This window comes from Salvelinus alpinus, chromosome 4 (genome assembly GCF_045679555.1).
Source record: "Salvelinus alpinus chromosome 4, SLU_Salpinus.1, whole genome shotgun sequence".
In the NCBI taxonomy this organism is placed as follows: Eukaryota; Metazoa; Chordata; class Actinopteri; order Salmoniformes; family Salmonidae; genus Salvelinus; species Salvelinus alpinus.
The window spans coordinates 23,295,762-23,317,173 of NC_092089.1; the positions used below are offsets into that span (position 1 = coordinate 23,295,762).

At 46.3% G+C, this 21,412-nt stretch overlaps 1 protein-coding gene across 23 annotated transcripts in view; it reads right to left on the bottom strand.

The window, feature by feature from the left end:
• Nucleotides 1-21,412, bottom strand: part of LOC139573072 (uncharacterized) — an 85,671-nt gene that overhangs the window by 60,482 nt on the left and 3,777 nt on the right. For 22 of the 23 annotated variants that reach the window (XM_071396102.1, XM_071396098.1, XM_071396105.1 and 19 more), the window contains one exon: nucleotides 1,212-3,034. In XM_071396102.1, coding sequence (XP_071252203.1) covers nucleotides 1,212-3,034 — 1,823 coding nt within the window. Of the gene's footprint in view, nucleotides 1-1,211; nucleotides 3,035-17,303; nucleotides 17,466-21,412 lie in introns of those variants that run through there. The other variant, XM_071396093.1, reaches the window with a different exon arrangement.

The window sequence follows — 21,412 nt, forward strand, 5'->3', positions numbered from 1 at the left end:
ATGTTCATTGTAGTTAATTACCACATTTTCTGCTGTAAACTATGTCGAATTTTGGTCTGTTGGAAACTTCAACTCCCTACTACACCGCACAGTTCGGGCTTGATCTGATTTTTCTTTACACAAACTGAGCATCAAGCAAAAAAAACTGTAAAAAAATGTTTTCACTCAGCACTACTAGATTAGTAGTACTAGATTACTATGTAACAGCAATGTTACTTAAATTATTAAATAATTACTTGAAGCGGTACTTTTCCTAACACAGACTAGATCTAGGCGGCTCTAGACCAGCACAGAAAAGTCAGTTCTGCTGAGTCAGCAGCCCACCCCAGTCAAGCACCAGATGAGGTGATGTTTTGTCCTGTACCTCTCTCTCCTTCTACGCTGAGTGTCTTCAGTGTAGCTATTCTCTGAATGCTATGTTGTTGATCAGACTCCGGGTAACATGTTCCTTCAGTTTCTGTGCTTGATGTTCACTTCACTTATTTTTACTCCAGTCTCTCACTTGAGACTCATTGGCCTACATCTTCAGTCTGCTGCAATGCAGCCCCTCAATGTGCAAAATAATAACAGCATTGTAAAAAATAAATAAATGGGAAGGCAACTCATTGACACGTAAAATAATATACTGAACAAATATATAAACGCAGCATGCAACAATTTCAGTTACAGTTCATATAAGGAAATCAGTCAATTTAAATAAAGTCAATTCACCATGGCAACTGCACACTCTCTCAAAACCTGAGACATCTGTGGCTTTGTGTTGTGTGACAAAACTGCACATTTTAGGATTGGCCTTTTATTGTCTCCAGCACAAGGTGCACCTGTGTAATGATCATGCTCTTTAATCAACTTCTTGATTATACCACACCTGTCAGGCGGATGAATTATCTTGACAAAGGAGAAATGCTCACTATCAGGGATGTAAACAAATTTGTGCATACCATTTGAGAGAAATAAGCATTTTGTGCATATGGAACATTTCTGGGAGCTTTTATTCCAGCTGGGACCAACACTTTACATGTTGCATTTATATTTTTGTTCAGTGTAGATATGATAATTCGGCATTTTTGTTTTTTGCGCACTGCAAAAGCTGTCTCCCAAAATCTAAATCAGAACAAAAAAAAACCCAGCAGGATAGCATTCCCCAAGGAACAGAGTTGTGCACCCATGCCCTAGGTGAGAAGTTCACTGTGTCTGTCTCCCTCACTCACCTGTGTCTCTGTGCTGCTGATGGAGTGATGGTCCTGGACCTCTACCGGCTCCTCCTGCCTCTCCTGTTCAGCCTCCCCCTCCGCCTCCGCTCTGAGCTCTGGCTCCGGGGCCGCGATGGGGGCTTTCACCTGCACCTCTGTTGTGGACTGCTCCCCTGCTTTCTTTTTGCCCTTCCGTTTTTTCTTCTTTACCTCTTTATTCTCCTCGTTCTTCTTTACCTCTTTATTCGCCTCGTTCTTCTTCCCCTTCTCCTCCTCTTTATTTTCTTTCTCTTTCTTCTTCCCCTTTTGTGTTTTTTCCGTTGTCTTTTCCTCCCCTTTCTTCTTCTCCTCTTTCTTTGCTGCCCCTTCCTCCTCTTTCTTCTTCTCTGCTTTCTTTGCTGCCTCCTCCTCGTCTTTCTTCTTCTTCTCTGATTTGTTTGTTGCCTCTTCCTCCTCTTTCTTCTTCTTCTCTGCTTTCTTTGCTACCTCTTCCTCCTCTTTCTTTGCTGCTTCTTCCTCCTCTTTCTTCTTCTTCTCCGCTTTCTTTACGGTCTCTTCCTCCTCTTTCTTCTTCTTCTCTGCTTTCTTTGCTGCCTCTTCCTCCTCTTTCTTCTCCTCTGCTTTCTTTGCTGCCTCTCCCTCCTCTTTCTTCTTCTCCTCTTTCTTTGCTGCCTCTCCCTCCTTCTCTGCTTTCTTTGCTGCCTCTCCCTCCTCTTTCTTCTTCTTCTCCTCCTCTTTCTTTGCTGCCTCTTCCTCCTCTTTCTTCTTCTTCTCCTCCTCTTTCTTTGCTGCCTCTTCCTCCTCTTTCTTCTTCTTCTCCTCCTCTTTCTTTGCTGCCTCTTCCTCTTGATTCTGCTGCTCTGCCTCTTTCTTTGTTACCCCTTCCTCTTCTTTTTTCTTCTTCTCTGCTTTCTTTGCTGCCTCTTCCTCCTCTTTCTTCTTCGCTTTCCTTGCTGCTTCTTCCTCCTCTTTCTTTTTCTTCTCTGCTTTCTTTGCTGCCTCTTCCTCCTCTTTCTTCTTCTTCTCCGCTTTCTTTGCTGCCTCTTCCTCCTCTTTCTTCTTCTTCTCCGCTTTCTTTTCTGCCTCTTCCTCCTCTTTCTTTGCTGCCTCTTCCTCCTCTTTCTTTTTCTTCTCTGCTTTCTTTGCTGCCTCTTCCTCCTCTTTCTTCTTCTTCTCTGCTTTCTTTGCTGCCTCTTTCTCTTCTTTCTTCTTCTTCACTGCCTCTTTCTTTGCTGCTTCTTCCTCTTCTTTCTTCTTCTTCTTCTCTGCTTTCTTTGCTGCTTCTTCCTCCTCTTTCTTCTTCTCTGCTTTCTTTGCTGCTTCTTCCTCCTCTTTTTTCTTCTCTGCTTTCTTTGCTGCTTCTTCCTCCTCTTTCTTCTCCTCCCCCTTGGCCTGCTCTAACTTTTCCTCCCTTGTTCCAGCCTCTGCCTTCTCTTTCTCTTTCCTGTCCTTCTCCGCCTTCTCGACCTCGGCCCACTCTACGTCTGTGCACTGCGAGCGCCGCTTGAGGAAGGAGGAGAAGAGGCGTGAGAGGCCCCGGCTGGCTGAGGTGCGCTGGCGGGGCTTCACTAGCTGCTCCTCCTCAGTGGTGGTGGTGGTGGGGAAGATAGGGGTCTCTGTGGAGCCAGGCTCTGAGGCCTGCTCCTGGGTCTTCTGGCTGGGTTTCTCCCTCTCTGGCTCCGCTGCTGCTGCCTCTGGGCTCTGCTTGTTCTCCAGTTGTATCTCTGCCTCTGAGCTCTGCTTGTTCTCCGGTTTTCTCTCTGCCTCTGCTACGCTGGGCTTCGGCTTTCCCTCTGTGTCCGCCTCACCCACCGCGCTAGCCTCTGTTGTCATGGTACACACTGCAGAACATGACATGGAGGAGTCAGCGATAGGAAAGAGAAAGCTTGTGTGTGTTGTCATGTTGGATGATGCACAGCAATATACACATAAGCAAGACATGATTATGGACAGTCAACAGTGATGCACTGGTGCCATTCTATAGCATGAGCTACTACTACGTTTTCTCAGACTGGAGTACTTGATCAAATATGCCACACACACACACTTTTTCATATGGAGTTATGAGTGTATCCCACTCCACAATGGCACCTCTTGTTGAAAGAGTGTGTGTCTGTGAGGACCTCTTGAGAGACAGGCAGCTCACGACAGTGTGTGTCTTTCAGAGGCTCATTAGAAACACACACACAATGGAGTCTTTCTGCTCCGTAGCAGCCTGGAAGTCTATTAGTACAGCTCCAGTCAGTATCATCCTCAGCACTAACCCAACACAGCTCTTTCATCCGTCCGCTGTGGCCCTGCCGGCTTCATACGGTGGGCCAATATGTCCCAATGTAACATTGCATGACAATGCATCGCTTAATTGGTTTAGAAATTCACAGGACGGGCCTCCCGGGTGGCGCAGTGGTCTAGGGCACTGCATCGCAGTGCTAGCTGCGCCACCAGAGTCTCTGGGTTCGCGCCCAGGCTCTGTCGCAGCCGGCCGCGACCGGGAGGTCCGTGGGGCGACGCACAATTGGCATAGCGTCGTCCGGGTTAGGGAGGGGTTGGCCGGTAGGGATATCCTTGTCTCATCGCGCTCCAGCGACTCCTGTGGCGGGCCGGGCGCAGTGCGCGCTAACCGAGGGGGCCAGGTGCACGGTGTTTCCTCCGACACATTGGTGCGGCTGGCTTCCGGGTTGGAGGCGCGCTGTGTTAAGAAGCAGTGCGGCGTGGTTGGGTTGTGCTTCGGAGGACGCATGGCTTTCGACCTTCGTCTCTCCCGAGCCCGTACGGGAGTTGTAGCAATGAGACAAGATAGTAATTACTAGCGATTGGATACCACGAAAATTGGGGAGAAAAGTGGATAAAATGTATTAAAAAAATAATATAATAAAAAATAATAAGAAGAAATAAGAAATTCACAGGACATACCGGGCTTCTGAGAGGTAAATGGCCAGTTACTGTGTTCACTTTACTGTGTTCACTTTACTGTGTTCACTTTACTGTGTTCACTTTACTGTGTTCACTTTACTGTGTTCACTTTACTGTGTGAACTTGGCTTGCAGTTGTGAGGATGTCATTGAGAGTTGCAGCAGCATCAACGTACTTGTGTTAGATCATAGCAGTTCATCATCATATGTCTAGTAGCCCTCCATGCAGTGTTAAGAGAGATTGCATCTACTTAGCCCACTGTTAGCATCTAGGCTAGTCTGATGCTGCTAGTTGTTGTCATTGCTCAACATCTAGGCTAGTAGTTCATTATATGTGTAGGTCTGCCATACAGTGGGGGGCAGGGAGACGCTTAGCTAGACAGGATGGCAGATCTTCCAGCTGCACACACACGGCTGTCCTTACCCCAGAGGGTGCCTGACACACACACACACACACACACACACACACACACACACACACACACACACACACACACACACACACACACACACACACACACACACACACACACACACACACACACACACACACACACACACACAGTGCTCCATCGCTATAGGGACAGCAGGGGTATGGGGAGGAGAGGAGGGGGGACCACAGAGACCAAATCCTCTTTAGTCCTCCCATTGTTTGTGTCTAGTGACCAATAACTGTGGTGCACTCTAACTAATCCAGCCCTTCCCCCACCGCAACAACCCCCCATAGGCCTGTTCCCTAGGTCAACCCAAACACACACTCACACACCGAGCAGCGTGGTGTACGCCTCAGTGCTCAGGATCTCCTCTGGGTCTTTTAATGTAGCATAATCTCAATGGTAATAGTCAGGAAACAGACATGGTGTTAATTCACCAGATGAGACGGCTTGTGTCTGCTGCTGCCTCCTGCATGACTGCCTCCTCCATTGTCTTCACTAGGTCACATCTACATTCTCTGCTAAAGGCCAGGTGAGCAGCTCTGGTCCGGCTGCTAGTCTGGGGAAGTAACAGGGACTCTCACAACCACACTGTGTCCCAAATTGTATCCTATCCACTATATACTGCACTACTTTTGACCAGGGCCCAACTACTTTTGACCAGTCAGGGCCATAGTGACCAGTCAAAAATAGAGCAATATATATGAAATAACGGTAGTTCTGCCAATCTTGATCAAACTGGTGCCCTTTTCAAAACACTTTTCCATAGTGCATAGAGGCCCTATCATTTCTCACGTCTATAATGTTCTCCCTCCTGTAGGCCAGCTGACATCCCGATCATCATTACTACTGTATAAATCAACCATCATTACTACTGTATACATCAAGCATCATTAGGCTAACTAGCTGCCAGAGATAAAGATTGCCCTGCAGAAATGGGTGAGCGGCGTGTTCAGCTGTTGGCTCAGGTGCACGTCAGATGCTCCGACCATCTGTGTCTGTCTCCCCAATGGCACCCTATTCCCTTCATAGTCCACTATGGCCCTGGTCAAAAGTAGCGCACCGTGTAGGGAATAGGGTGCCATTTGGGATACACCTATGACTAAAGAAAGGGAAGGGGGGTTTGAATAAGATGCTATAGGAAAGGAGTTAAGATGGCGCCGGAGAAGAAGGCTGTCATTTTACGTGTTCCTATCCAATTGCATTTTTTGTTTGTTTCTTTGTGTTGTTTGTAACTTATTTTGTACATAATAGTGCTGCTACCGTCTCTTATGACCGAAAATAACTTCTGGACATCAGAACTGCGATTACTCACCATGAACCGGCAGAAGTATTTTTTTCCTTTAACGAGTTTGACGACTCCGACGTGAATGACATACTGCTTTCCCGGGAACAGGCCCAGATCCCTGTCATTTGCGTGAAGAGAAGGCTGAGAAAAAGGGGCCAGAGGGCGGGGTGCCTTCTAAGAATTAGTAGGCGATCGAATAAACCCCCACTGCCTTCCATTCTGCTAGCAAACGTGCAATCTTTGGAAAATAAAATTGATGACCTACGCGGAAGATTAAACTACCAACGGGATATTCAGAACTGTAATATCTCATGCTTCACGGAGTCATGGCTGAACGACGACATTATCAACATACAGCTGGCTGGTTATACGCTGCACCGGCAGGATAGACCAGCGGTGTCTGGTAAGACAAGGGGCGGCGGACTATGTATTTTTGTAAATAACAGCTGGTTCACGATATCTAAGGAAGTCTCAAGGTTTTGCTCGCCTGAGGTAGAGTATCTCATGATAAGCTGTAGATCACACCATCTACCTAGAGAGTTTTCATCTGTATTTTTCGTAGCTGTCTACATAACACCACAGACTGCTGCTGGCACTAAGACCACAATAAATTAGCTGTATTCGCCATAAGCAAACCCGCTCACCCAGAGGTGGCGCTCCTAGTGGCCGGGGACTTTAATACAGGGAAACTTAAATCTGTCTTTTTTATAAGCATGTTTCTATCAGCATGTTAAATGTGGAACCAGAGGGGGAAAAACTCTGGACCACCATTACTCCACACACAGAGATGCATACAAAGCTCTCCCTCGCCCCCCATTTGGCAAATCTGACCATAATTCTATCCTCCTGATTCCTGCTTACAAGCAGATGCTAAGCTACAGGACTGTTTTGCTAGCACAGACTGGAATATGTTCCGGGATTCCTCCGATGGCATTGAGGTGTACACCACATCAGTCATTGGTTTCATCAATAAGTGCATCGATGACGTCGCCCCCACAGTGACCGTACGCACATACCCCAACCAGAAGCCATGGATTACAGGCAACATCCGCACTGAGCTAAAGGCTAGAGGAACGGGACTCTATAACCCGGAAGCTTATAAGAAATCCCGCTATGCCCTCCGACGAACCATCAAACATGCAAAGCATCAATACAGGACTAAGATCGAATCGTACTACACCGGCTCTGACGCTCGTCGGATGTCGCAGGGCTTGCAAACCATTACAGACTACAAAGGGAAGCACAGCCGGGGGCTACCCAGTGACACGAGCCTACCATATGAGCTAAACTACTTCTATGCTCGCTTCGAGGCAAATAACCCATAAACATGCATGAGAGCACCAGCCCTAGACCCACTCCAATTTGCATACCGCCCCAACAGATCCACAGATGATGCAATCTCTTTTGCACTCCACACTGCACTTTCCCACCTGGACAAAAGGAACACCTATGTGAGAATGCTATTCATTGACTACATCTCAGCGTTCAACACCATAGTGCCCTCAAAGCTCATCAATAAGCTAAGGACCCTGGAACTAAACACCTCCCTCTGCAACTGGATCCTGGACATCCTGACAGGTCACCCCCAGGTGGTAAGGGTAGGTAACAACACATCCGCCATGCTGATCCTCAACACAGGGGCCCCTCAGGGGTGCGTGTGCAGTCCCCTCCTGTACTCCCTGTTCACTCATGACTGCATGGCCAGGCACGACTCCAACACCATCATTAAGTTTGCCAATGATACAACAGTGGTAGGCCTGATCACCGACAACGACGAGACAGCCTATAGGGAGGAGGTCAGAGACCTGGCCGTGTGGTGCCAGGACAACAACCTCTCTCTCCCTCAACGTGATCAAGACAAAGGAGATGATTGTGGACTACAGAAAAAAGAGGACCGAGCACTCGCCCATTCTCATCGACGGGGCTGTAGTGGAGCAGGTTGAGAGCTTGAAGTTCCTTGGTGTCCACATCACCAACAAACTAACATGGTCCAAGCACACCAAGACAGTCGCGAAGAGGGCATGACAAAGCCTATTCCCCCTCAGGAGACTGAAAAGATTTGGCATGGGTCCTCAGATCTTCAAAAGGTTCTACAGCTGCACCATCGAGAGGTTGCATCACTGCCTGGTATTGCAACTGCTCGGCCTCCGACCGCAAGGCACTACAGAGGGTAGTCGGTACAGCCTAGTACATCACTGGGGCCAAGCTTCCTGCCATCCAGGACCTCTATGCCAGGAGGTGTCAGAGGAAGGCCCTAAAAATTGTCAAAGACTCCAGCCACCCTAGTCATAGACTGTTCTCTCTGCTACCACACGGCAAGCGGTACCGGAGCTCCAAGTCTAGGTCCAATAGGCTTCTAAACAGCTTCTACCCCCAAGCCATAAGACACCTGAACATCTAATCAAATGACTAACTAGACTATTTGCATTGTCCCCACCCTCCCTATTGTACACTGCTGCTACTCTCTGTTATCATTTATGCATAGTCACTTTAATAATTCTACCTACATGTACATATTACGTCAATTACCTCGACTAACCGGTGCCCCCGCACATTGACTCTGTACCGGTACCCCCCTGTATATAGTCTCACTATTGTTATTTTACTGCTGGTCTTTAATTACTTGTTACTTTTATTTCTTATTCATATATTTTTTTAACTGCATTGTTGGGTAGGGGCTGGTATGTAAGCATTTCACTGTAAGGTCTACCTTTTGTATTCGGCGCATATGACTAATTAAACTTGATTTGAATGAGAAGGGGGGTTTGAATAAGACGCTATAGGAAAGGAATGGGAAGTGGTGTTGGAAAAGATGCTGTAGAACAGGAAAGGGAAGGGGGGGGGGGGGTTGGATAAGATGCTGTAGGACAGGAAAGGGAAGGGGGGGGTTGGATAAGATGCTGTAGGACAGGAAATGGAAGGGGGATTGGATAAGATGCTGTAGGACAGGAAAGGGAAGAGGGGTTGGATAAGATACTGTAGGACAGGAAAGGGAAGAGGGGTTGGATAAGATGCTGTAGGACAGGAAAGGGAAGAGGGGTTGGATAAGATGCTGTAGGACAGGAAAGGGAAGAGGGGTTGGATAAGATGCTGTAGGACAGGAAAGGGAAGGGGGGTTGGATAAGATGCTGTAGGACAGGAAAGGGAATGGGGGGTTGGATAAGATGCTATAAGATGCTATAGGACAGGAGGGGGGTTGGATAAGATGCTGTAGGACAGGAAAAGGAAGGGGGGTTGGATAAGATGCTATAAGATGCTATAGGACAGGAAAGGGGGTTGGATAAGATGCTGTAGGACAGGAAAAGGAAGGGGGGTTGGATAAGATGCTGTAGGACAGGAAAAGGAAGGGGGGTTGGATAAGATACTGTAGGACAGGAAAGGGGGTTGGATAAGATGCTGTAGGACAGGAAAAGGAAGGGGGGTTGGATAAGATGCTGTAGGACAGGAAAAGGAAGGGGGGTTGGATAAGATGCTGTAGGACAGGAAAGAGGGGTTGGATAAGATACTGTAGGACAGGAAAGAGAAGGGGGGTTGAATAAGATACTGTAGGACAGGAAAGAGAAGGGGGGTTGAATAAGATACTGTAGGACAGGAAAGGGAAGAGGGGTTGGATAAGATACTGTAGGACAGGAAAGAGAAGGGGGGTTGAATAAGATACTGTAGGACAGGAAAGAGAAGGGGGGTTGAATATGATACTGTAAGACAGGAAAGGGAAGAGTGGTTGGATAAGATACTGTAGGACAGGAAAGGGAAGAGGGGTTGGATAAGATGCTGTAGGACAGGAAAGAGAAGGGGGGTTGAATAAGATATTGTAGGACAGGAAAGGGAAGAGTGGTTGGATAAGATACTGTAGGACAGGAAAGGGAAGGGGGGTTGGATAAGATACTGTAGGACAGGAAAGGGAAGAGGGGTTGGATAAGATGCTGTAGGACAGGAAAGGGAAGTGGGGTTGGATAAGATGCTGTAGAACAGGAAAGGGGGGTTGGATAAGATGCTGTAGGACAGGAAAGGGGGGTTGGATAAGATGCTGTAGGACAGGAAAGGGGAGTTGGATAAGATACTGTAGGACAGGAAAGGGAAGAGGGGTTGGATAAGATACTGTAGGACAGGGAGGCTATGATCCCTTATTGATGTCACTTGTTAAATCCACTTCAAAATCAGTGAGACGTGTGTATGTGTGCTATGCAGAGGATGAAATGGCAAGACAAAAACTGTAAGTGCCTTTGAACGGGGTATGGTAGTAGGTGCCAGGCACTCCGGTTTGAGTCAAGAACTGCAACGCTGCTGTTTTTTTTGTTTACACTCAACAGTTTCCCCTGTGTATCAAGAATGGTCCACCACCCAAAGGACATCCAGCCTACTTGACAACTGTGGGAAGCATTGGAGTCAACATGGGTGTGTGCAACTGTGTGTGTCGAGCAGAGCTTGTGGAGAAGGGGTATAAGAGCTGCAGGTTCTCAGGATGTTGTAGACTCATTAGGATATCTCATGTCACTGACTGCAGTACACACCCACACATTCCCTCACAATGTCACTCTCACTCAGACGTACACACACACACACACACACACACACACACACACACACACACACACACACACACACACACACACACACACACACACACACACAACACTAAGCAGTGTAATCTAATCGGTGGTATCAGGCCGAGGACATTCCTTCATTCATTCATTCATAGTTGGTGTGAATCTGAGTAGCAGCCATCCCCATGTCAACCACATCCCTCAGCACCAACACTAATACCGCCGGCCCTTAAGCACATTGGATCATATTTGCCCTACAGGGGAACTGAGAAACAGAAACATGTGTGGTAGGTGCTGAGAGGGAGTTTAGTGAGTGGGATTTAGCCTGGAGTTTAGTGTTAATCAGGCTCCAAGTGAGATTATCTCCCTCCCTCCCTCTCCATCTTTCTATTCTCTCTCCCCATCTCCTCTATCTTCTCCCCCTTCTTCACTCTCTCCCTTCTCTCCTTCTGTTCTCGCACTCTCTCTTTATCTCCTCTCTCTCAGAGGAGATCTGGCAGGTTGTGATCAGCTGTGCTGATTCATGGTTTATGCTAAGTCCCTCCCACCTATTAGCCCCTCCCACCTGGCCGAAAGTCAAAATTAAAGGAAATAAATGCCAAAGATATCCGTAAACACATGCGCTTGCACAGCGGTACACAGGCAGGCTCACACATGCCCACGCACAAACACATTTACAAACAAACATGCATCCTATCACATGCCCACACAGATAGATACTCACCGATTCACGGCTGCAGTCATTCACATAGACATACACACACAAAAATGGAATATGCTAATTGTTTCAAAAGAACATTCACAATGCTCTCAGCAACGTTGATATAGAAACCTCTAACACTAACCCATTGATTTAAAACAAAAAAGCAGTGCAAAGGGCTTTACACTGGTTAGTTCTTAAACTGAATTAAACTCTCAGCTATAATGGGTATTGTCCATGTAGGTCTGTTGGTCTTCTAGTGTGTAACTTTATCTCCAGCTCTCTGTTTCAAAATAATCAATACCCCCACAGATGGTTCTGATGTTGGAACTTGAACCGCTTGGGGACCAGGTTGAATGGAGTCATCCCATTGATCCACTGTGGTTGGGCTGAAGGAGTCATCCCATTGATCCACTGTGGTTGGGCTGAAGGAGTCATCCCATTGATCCACTGTGGTTGGGCTGAAGGAGTCATCCCATTGATCCACTGTGGTTGGGCTGAAGGAGTCATCCCATTGATCCACTGTGGTTGGGCTGAAGGAGTCATCCCATTGATCCACTGTGGTTGGGCTGAAGGAGTCATCCCATTGATCCACTGTGGTTGGGCTGAAGGAGTCATCCCATTGATCCACTGTGGTTGGGCTGAAGGAGTCATCCCATTGACCCACTGTGGTTGGGCTGAAGGAGTCATCCCATTGACCCACTGTGGTTGGGCTGAAGGAGTCATCCCATTGATCCACTGTGGTTGGGCTGAAGGAGTCATCCCATTGATCCACTGTGGTTGGGCTGAAGGAGTCATCCCATTGATCCACTGTGGTTGGGCTGAAGGAGTCATCCCATTGATCCACTGTGGTTGGGCTGAAGGAGTCATCCCATTGATCGACTGTGGTTGGGCTGAAGGAGTCATCCCATTGATCCACTGTGGTTGGGCTGAAGGAGTCATCCCATTGATCCACTGTGGTTGGGCTGAAGGAGTCATCCCATTGATCCACTGTGGTTGGGCTGAAGGAGTCATCCCATTGATCGGCTGTGGTTGGGCTGAAGGAGTCATCCCATTGACCGACTGTGGTTGGGCTGAAGGAGTCATCCCATTGAACCACTGTGGTTGGGCTGAAGGAGTCATCCCATTGATCCACTGTGGTTGGGCTGAAGGAGTCATCCCATTGATCCACTGTGGTTGGGCTGAAGGAGTCATCCCATTGATCGACTGTGGTTGGGCTGAAGGAGTCATCCCATTGATCGACTGTGGTTGGGCTGAAAGAGTCATCCCATTGATCCACTGTGGTTGGGCTGAAGGAGTCATCCCATTGATCCACTGTGGTTGGGCTGAAGGAGTCATCCCATTGATCGACTGTGGTTGGGCTGAAGGAGTCATCCCATTGATCCACTGTGGTTGGGCTGAAGGAGTCATCCCATTGATCGACTGTGGTTGGGCTGAAGGAGTCATCCCCTTGATCGACTGTGGTTGGGCTGAAGGAGTCATCCCATTGATCCACTGTGGTTGGGCTGAAGGAGTCATCCCATTGATCGACTGTGGTTGGGCTGAAGGAGTCATCCCATTGATCGACTGTGGTTGGGCTGAAGGAGTCATCCCATTGACCGACTGTGGTTGGGCTGAAGCAGTCATCCCATTGATCCACTGTGGTTGGGCTGAAGGAGTCATCCCATTGATCCACTGTGGTTGGGCTGAAGGAGTCATCCCATTGATCCACTGTGGTTGGGCTGAAGGAGTCATCCCATTGATCCACTGTGGTTGGGCTGAAGGAGTCATCCCATTGATCCACTGTGGTTGGGCTGAAGGAGTCATCCCATTGATCCACTGTGGTTGGGCTGAAGGAGTCATCCCATTGATCCACTGTGGTTGGGCTGAAGGAGTCATCCCATTGATCCACTGTGGTTGGGCTGAAGGAGTCATCCCATTGATCCACTGTGGTTGGGCTGAAGGAGTCATCCCATTGATCCACTGTGGTTGGGCTGAAGGAGTCATCCCATTGATCCACTGTGGTTGGGCTGAAGGAGTCATCCCATTGATCGACTGTGGTTGGGCTGAAGGAGTCATCCCATTGATCCACTGTGGTTGGGCTGAAGGAGTCATCCCATTGATCCACTGTGGTTGGGCTGAAGGAGTCATCCCATTGACCGACTGTGGTTGGGCTGAAGGAGTCATCCCATTGATCCACTGTGGTTGGGCTGAAGGAGTCATCCCATTGATCCACTGTGGTTGGGCTGAAGGAGTCATCCCATTGATCGACTGTGGTTGGGCTGAAGGAGTCATCCCATTGATCCACTGTGGTTGGGCTGAAGGAGTCATCCCATTGATCCACTGTGGTCGGGCTGAAGGAGTCATCCCATTGATCCACTGTGGTTGGGCTGAAGGAGCAGACCAAGCCTACACTTAAATTTAATCCAGTTTAAACCGGACTTCAGCCAAAGCCAATTGATTGAAGGTGAAATCTGTATATTAGTGGGACATTATTGCAGAAGTGTTCATGTCTGTGTGTCTTATGGTACCGGAGAGAATTCATATTTGTAAATTAATAGTTTCCATGACGTGTCTGTCAATAGGGCGACAGGTAGCAGGCGGTTAAAGTGTTGGGTAGTAAGCAAAAGGTCGCTGGTTTGAATACCCGAGCGGACAAGGTGAAAAATCTGTCGATGTGCTCTTGAGCAAGGCACTTAACCCTAATTAGCTCCCTGTAAAACAACACATTTCACTGCACCTTTCCAGGTTTATGTGACAATACAACATTTTATTTTTTTATATACTGTAATTGTCAATGGATAATATCGATGTGTTTGTCAATAATACATAATTGTAAATGTAAAGTATCGATGACATGTCTGTCAATGATCGTGCCTATAACTACAGTATCTAGACATGCTGTGGATATACAATACAAGTTCACAGTCCACTCCAGTCACATTTGGAATAAAGACATACAGTGGCAAGAAAAAGTATGTGAACCCTTTGGAAATACCTGAATTTCTGCATAAATTGGTTATAAAATGTGATCTGATCATCTACGTCACAACAATAGACAAATACAGTCTGCTTAAACTAATAAAACACAAAGAATTATACGTTGTCATGTCTTTATTGAACACACCGTGTAAACATTCAAACATTTTCTGTAGTTGCGGATCAGAACTGCACAACGGTGAGGATGAATTTTGGACCATTCCTCTTTATAAAACTGTTTCAGTTCAGCAATATTCTTGGGATGTCTGGTGTGAACTGCTCTCGAGGTCATGCCACAGCATCTCAAATCAGGTTGAGGTCAGGACTCTGACTGGGCCACTCCAAAAGGCATATTTTCTTCTGTTGAAGCCATTCTGTTGTTGATTTACTTCTGTGTTTTGGGTCATTGTCCTGTGGCATCAGCCAACTTCTGATTCAATTGGACGACAGATAGCCTAACATTCTCCTGCAAAGTGTCTTGATAAACTTGGGTATTCATTTTTCTGTCGATGATAGCAAACTGTCCAGGCCCTGAGGCAGCAAAGCAGCCCCAAACAATGATGCTCCCTCCAATGTTTTTTTGGACAGCAGTGGCTTCTTCCGTGGTGTCCTCCCATGAACACCATTCTTGTTCAGTGTTTTACATATCGTAGACTCGTCAACAGAGATGTTAGCATGTTCCAGAGATTTCTGTAAGTCTTTAGCTGACACTAGGATTCTTCTTAACATCATTGAGCAATCTGCGCTGTTCCCTTGCAGTCACCTTTGCAGGACGGCCACTCCTAGGGAGTAGCAACAGTGCTGAACTTTCTCCATTTATAGACAATTTTTCTTACCGTGGACTGATGAACAGCAAGGCTTTTAGAGATACTTTTGTAACCCATTCCAGCTTTATGCAAGTCAACAATTCTTAATCTTAGGTCTTCTGAGATCTCTTTTGTTTGAGGCTTGGTTCACATCAGGCAATGCTTCTTGTGAATAGCAAACTCACATTTTGTGAGTGTTTTTTAAAGAAGGCAGCTCTAACCAACATCTCCAATCTCGTCTCATTGATTGGACTCCAGGTTAGCTTTTGGAGAAGTCATTAGCCTAGGGGTTCACGTACTTTTCCCAACCTACACTGTGAATGTTTAAATTATGTATTCAATATAGACAAGAAAAATACAATAATTTGTGTGTTATTAATTTAAAAACACTGTGTTTGTCTATTGTTGTGACTTAGACGAAGATCAGATCAAATTAAATTACCAATTTATGCAGAAATCCAGGTAATTCCAAAGGGTTCACATACTTTTTTATTGCCACTGTACAATTGGAAACTCTAGATCTTATCAGAGAAAAAAACTCCAGACTCCACACAGACACAGCATGTAGCCTACACATGCTGCTCCTGAGCCTGTACTGTTCTTCCTTCAGACAAGCATGTGTCAAAACTTTGTTCATTTGCACAATGTCTCTCGTTCACATTTGCTTGTAAATGTACAAACTCGCCAAAAATGCCATTCGGTAGCTCCTACCTATATAGGTATAACTTTATGAGCTGGATTGACTGTCTTTGCAATTTGTTTATTTTCATTTCTGCATTTTAGCATATTTAGCTAGCAGCCTCCATAGAAATGAGCTTTCACTAGTGCTAATTTTGTTAGCATTCTGGTAATAGATGCCCAATAGGTTTGTTTTGGCATCCCCTTATGTACTAAACCAGTAATACCATAAATCCCAGGACGACAGAAGGAAGGTATGACGACATGAAAATCTAGATAGTGCCCAACCCTACTTGGCACTGTACAGTGTACAAACAACACAGCAGTAATTTACTAAACTTAATGCAATGTCACTCTTTCTCCTTCCTAACTCTTCTTCACCAGTCCACTCTCACTAATACACTAAAACTTTCTCTCACACACACTTGCTCTCTCTCAGATCTCCCTCTCTTTCAGGTCTCTCTCGCAGTGTTCTCTTGCCCCTCCCACATCATGTTTTCATCCCTTCATAACAGATTATCTTGCTATATATATATATCCCAGCAGTATCAATGGAGGATGGGCTTACTGGATGAGTTCCCCTTAAGTGTGTTACAGGCAGTAGCAGCAGATACACATTACTGTACACAGGCTAGCCACCTGGCTCCTGCAGAGATGAATTCAGACTTAACACGCCGAAGAACGAATCATGTCAATCACATTTAAACCAAAAGCGGCTGAAATAACTGACAGCATGAACGATAACAGAGCAGAGGTCTTCTCAGACATAGTTGTGTTCTGAAAGACAATTGCCGGCAGAGCACACAGAGAACAACATGGTGGATGGTGGTGTAATGGCTACTGTGTTAAAACAAAAGACACTAAGGTTGCGGGACACTTTCCTAGACAGAATAAACCTATTAGTCTATTCTTGTCATTTTAGCAACAAGGCCAGGCTCAATATTTTACAACTACAGGAAAAATGGAGTAAAGTCTTTAGTCTGATATTTTTTTTCACCAAGTTATGTCAAGTGCTATGGTATGGTGTGATGACTATCGGCATGGCCAGGACGGCTTCTGAGCTCTACATAGGACGTTTTCCTGTCCGTGTTTTTGTGTTGAAAATCTGCACACACAAAAGCCATTTAACTTCTCATCAAGAGATTGATAGTAGGCTAGTGATGGCCAATGGGATGAATGACTATTGAGCACAGTTAACCTACAGTAGGAGATCACTCCATCTTGCTAAAGAAAAGTCAAAGGAAGAAAAGGAACCAGAAGTGTTTGTAACATTGTAAAATTTGAATAAATTCATGTCCTCATTGTCCTGATTTTAATCAAAAAACACTGCACAACAAATATCCATCTAAAAATGTTAGGAAATTGTATTCAATTATTGTAAGAAAAATGTTGAATTAGGTCGAGTTATTTATTTCACATTCATTGGGCCACAAACAAATGCCACACGATTCGGATAAAAGACCCTGGAGCAGTGAGCGGCCAGGCAAATTAAATACCCTGGCGTGCCCACTCTAATCATCGTGACCATTCATTCACTTGTTTTTTACTGAAGATATTGGAATTTGGAGGTGGTCCAAACGCAGATCTCTTTCCACTTTTACAAAACATTGATTTATTTAAGGTGTGATTTTTTTTTTACACTATCTCCCGTGTGCGCGTCAGCTACACCGCGATGCCTATAGCGCAGGCATTTAAATCTTAGTATGAAAATGGCGCCGAATGTAGAAAACAAATAAACACCAACTCTAAATCCTATCAGCCGCCAGAAATATATTCAAAAATGCGCTTACCTAAAATAGAAATACCATCAATGAAGAACTATAATTAGTTAAATCCAACGCAACCGAATATTCCGTACATCCAGTGAAATTACAATAATTAAGTTACAACGTTGCAGAAGCCGGACGCATGCTTTGTTGTGCTGTAGATGCTTATCAGCGCTAGTAAAGGGGTGGAGTCACCATACTGAAGTATCGGACTTTGTTAACCGTATGCACCAATTGAACACGGCTAAATTCTAGATTAACCAATGGGAAGTGGGGGAGATGTTGAAAGCGTGATAAGAACCCTACGGTCCATTTCGATAACGATGTTTGAATTGAGTGCTTCATAATTAATCACCAAATTCTCTGAAATGATCCTGAGAGTTTGGTCCAACACCTATGACAGGATGAAGCGCCGACACAATAACCTATTCTATTTCTCGGGTTTTTCTTATCTATATTATTTTATTACTGCATTGTTGGGAAAGAGCTCGTAAATAAGTATTTACTGTTTTACACCTGCTGTATCCTGTGCACGTGACAAATAAACTTTGAAACGTATAACTACAGACGATTGAAATAGACTTAGAGCCTAAGCATAAAGAAATGATTTATCATGGTCCTACAAAAAATATGAATGCAAAAAAAGGCTAATTCGAGAGCTAGTCTCCATCACTCGCTCAATTATTTCCTATTAATGAACAACAATTGTAACACCATATAATGAATAGCCTATAGTGCTCCGGAGTGGCGCAGCGGTCTGAGGCGTCACTACAGACCCTGGTTCGATCCCAGGCTGAATCACAACCGGCCGCGATCGGGAGTCCCATAGGGCGGCGCACAATTGGCCCAACGTCGTCCGGGTTAAGGGAGGGTTTGGCCGGGGGGGGGGGGGGGGGGGGGGTAGGCCTTCATTGTAAATAAGAATTTGTTCTTAACTGACTTGCCTAGTTAAATAAATAAAAGGCCTATAGCGATAATTCATCAGCAGTATCCTCCCAGCCTCTCACTTCTCAATTAATCACCTCATTTTAATTTGCAGTAAATCAATTACACTACCAAATGAATCCACAGCACCACATGTATCCACCGTCCTACCACTAGGCAGGGCTGGCCAATGAATGAGCCGTCCTAGGTTAGTGCTGTGTCATTAGGCACAGCACGCAGCCCAAGAACAGGAGGGAGGCAGATAGAGAAGCATCATGAGAACTGGTCTACACTGCACAACCCTCCATCCAAGCCCTTTTCAGGCAGCCCCCCAGCGATTTCTGCTATTGGCTACCATGCTGTGTGAGAGTCACCCCCTAGAACTCCCTCTGCTATTGGCTACCATGCTGTGTGAGGGAGTTGCCCCCTAGAACTCCCTCTGCTATTGGCTACCATGCTGTGTGAGGGAGTCGCCCCCTAAAACTTCCTCTGCTATTGGCTACCATGCTGTGAGACAGAGACACATAGGATCTGCCTCCAACCAATCCTCAGAAGGGTCTCCCCATTTTCAAGTGTAATGGGCCAGCACTGCTCATTTTATGTAGTGCCCCCCTGCTACACACACACAGACTCTCTTTATTGGGGATGACATGGTCCCCACCCATCTGCCTGACCCCATTAGTGCCATACGGCTCATGGAGAGGCTGGGGTTGGGGAGGCAGGGGGAGTGGGAGGGGTAGTCGGGTTCAATATTCTCTAAACAACCCATAGAGGGAAAGAGTACAGGGTACAGGTTTTTGTTTTATATATATATATATATTATTTAACCTTTATTTAACTAGGCAGGTCAGTTAAGAACAAATTCTTATTTACAATGACGGCCTACCCCTGACCAAACGCGGACGACGCTGTGCGCCGCCCTATGGGACTCCCAATCACGGCCGGATGTGATGCAGCCTGGATTCGAGTTAGGGTACAGGATACAGGGTTAGCGTACAGGGTACAGAGTACATGGTTAGGGTACAGGGTTAGGGTACAGGTTTAGGGCACAGGGTTAGCGTACAGGGTACAGAGTACATGGTTAGGGTACAGGGTTAGGGTACAGGGTTAGGGTACAGGGTACATGGTTAGGGTACAGAGTACATGGTTAGGGTACAGGATTAGTGTACAGGGTTAGGGTACAGAGTACATGGTTAGGGTACAGGATTAGTGTACAGGGTTAGGGCACAGGGTTAGGGCACAGAGTACATGGTTAGGGTACAGGGTTAGCGTACAGGGTTAGCGTACAGGACAACGTACAGGGTTAGCGTACAGGGTACAGAGTACATGGTACATGGTTAGGGTACAGGTTTAGGGCACAGGGTTAGCGTACAGGGCACAGAGTACATGATTAGAGTACAGAGTACATGGTTAGGGTACAGGGTTAGCGTACAGGGTTAGCGTACAGGGTACAGAGTACATGGTTAGCGTACAGAGTACATGGTTAGGGTACAGAGTACATGGTTAGGGTACAGAGTACATGGTTAGGGTACAGGTTTAGGGTACAGGGTTAGCGTACAGGGTACAGAGTACATGGTTAGGGTACAGAGTACATGGTTAGGGTACAGGGTTAGGGTACATAGTTAGGGTACAGAGTACAGGGTTAGGGTACATAGTACATGGCTAGGGTACATGGTTAGGGTACAGGGTTAGGGTACATGGTTAGGGTACATGGTACAGGGTTAGGGTACATGGTTAGGGTACAGGGTTAGGGTACATGGTTAGGGTACATGATTAGGGTACAGAGTACATGGTTAGGGTACATGGTTAGGGTACAGGGTTAGGGTACATGGTTAGGGTACAGGGTTAGCCATTGTCACCTTTGTCTCTCCAGACCAACTTCATGTGGCATGAGATCACAGACGACTGTCAAACTGGGCCATGGCATCTGGAAATACTACAGGTCTGTTCCTGTTTTTACAGTATTGAGATTGACCAAATATGGGGCAAATCAGTTTCTGTATCTATCACTATAACGTTACTGACCTCAAGTGCAGAGCTGGAAACAAGGGGGAACGTTGAAATGGCATTAACAAGCCTCTGGTGTATATACGGATACAGTATACAAGAATATTGTTATTTTTTACTCTGATGTCGTACTGTAACATAATCCAAAAGAATTACTGAACATGGTCACAACATGACAGCAGACAAGGGCAGAAGGAATGTAGACGATAGGTGTGTTTTACTACACACACCCCTCCCTCCACCCTCCAGTTGCCTAGAAACCCCTCCCTTCCCCTCTCCCTAATGCAGGGAGCAGGTGCTGGGCTGGACCCCAGAGAGATGAGGAGAGGGGAGGGCACCACTCACAGATGCACCCTCCCCAGAGACTCTGACAGACAGACACAGACAGCCAAGACACAAAACCTCTCACTCTAAGAAAGTCAGCAACACACACACACACACACACACACACACACACACACACACACACACACACACACACACACACACAGACAGACAGACAGACAGACAGACAGACAGACAGACAGACAGACAGACAGACAGACAGACAGACAGACAGACAGACAGACAGACAGACAGACAGACAGACAGACAGACAGACAGACAGACAGACAGACAGGAAATTGTTGCATGTAGACAGACAGACAGACAGACAGACAGACAGACAGACAGACAGACAGACAGACAGACAGACAGACAGACAGACACACACACACACACACACACGCGCACACACACACACACACACGGAGTGTGTTTATTTCCCTCTCGTCTTCATCCCTCTCTTTGGCTCCATCCCTGATTACATAACGGCCCCTATACACCTCCCTCTCTCCCCCCTTCCGACTCCTCTCCCGTTGCCTTCCTTCCTCTGTTCTGTTAGCTACTGCATCATGGGTAGAGACATCTAACACCTTGTTTTGCATCACACAATATATCTATAATATGTAAAACAATATTTGCAGCTGTGAACATCTGGTATTAATAAAATAATGCCAGTCGGCAAATATAGTACTGTCTGTAGCATGGTTAAGGAGACTTAGTTTGTGGTTGGAGATCTAAGCTCTAGAAAGCACTAATGGCATGGATGGATGGTAGGCTAACCGCACATTAATATTCATAGTGCACCATTATAGTATCAAGTATTTATGAAGCAGGAATGTTCCATGTTTCTGCACTATTCTCCCAGTAGATAGCATACT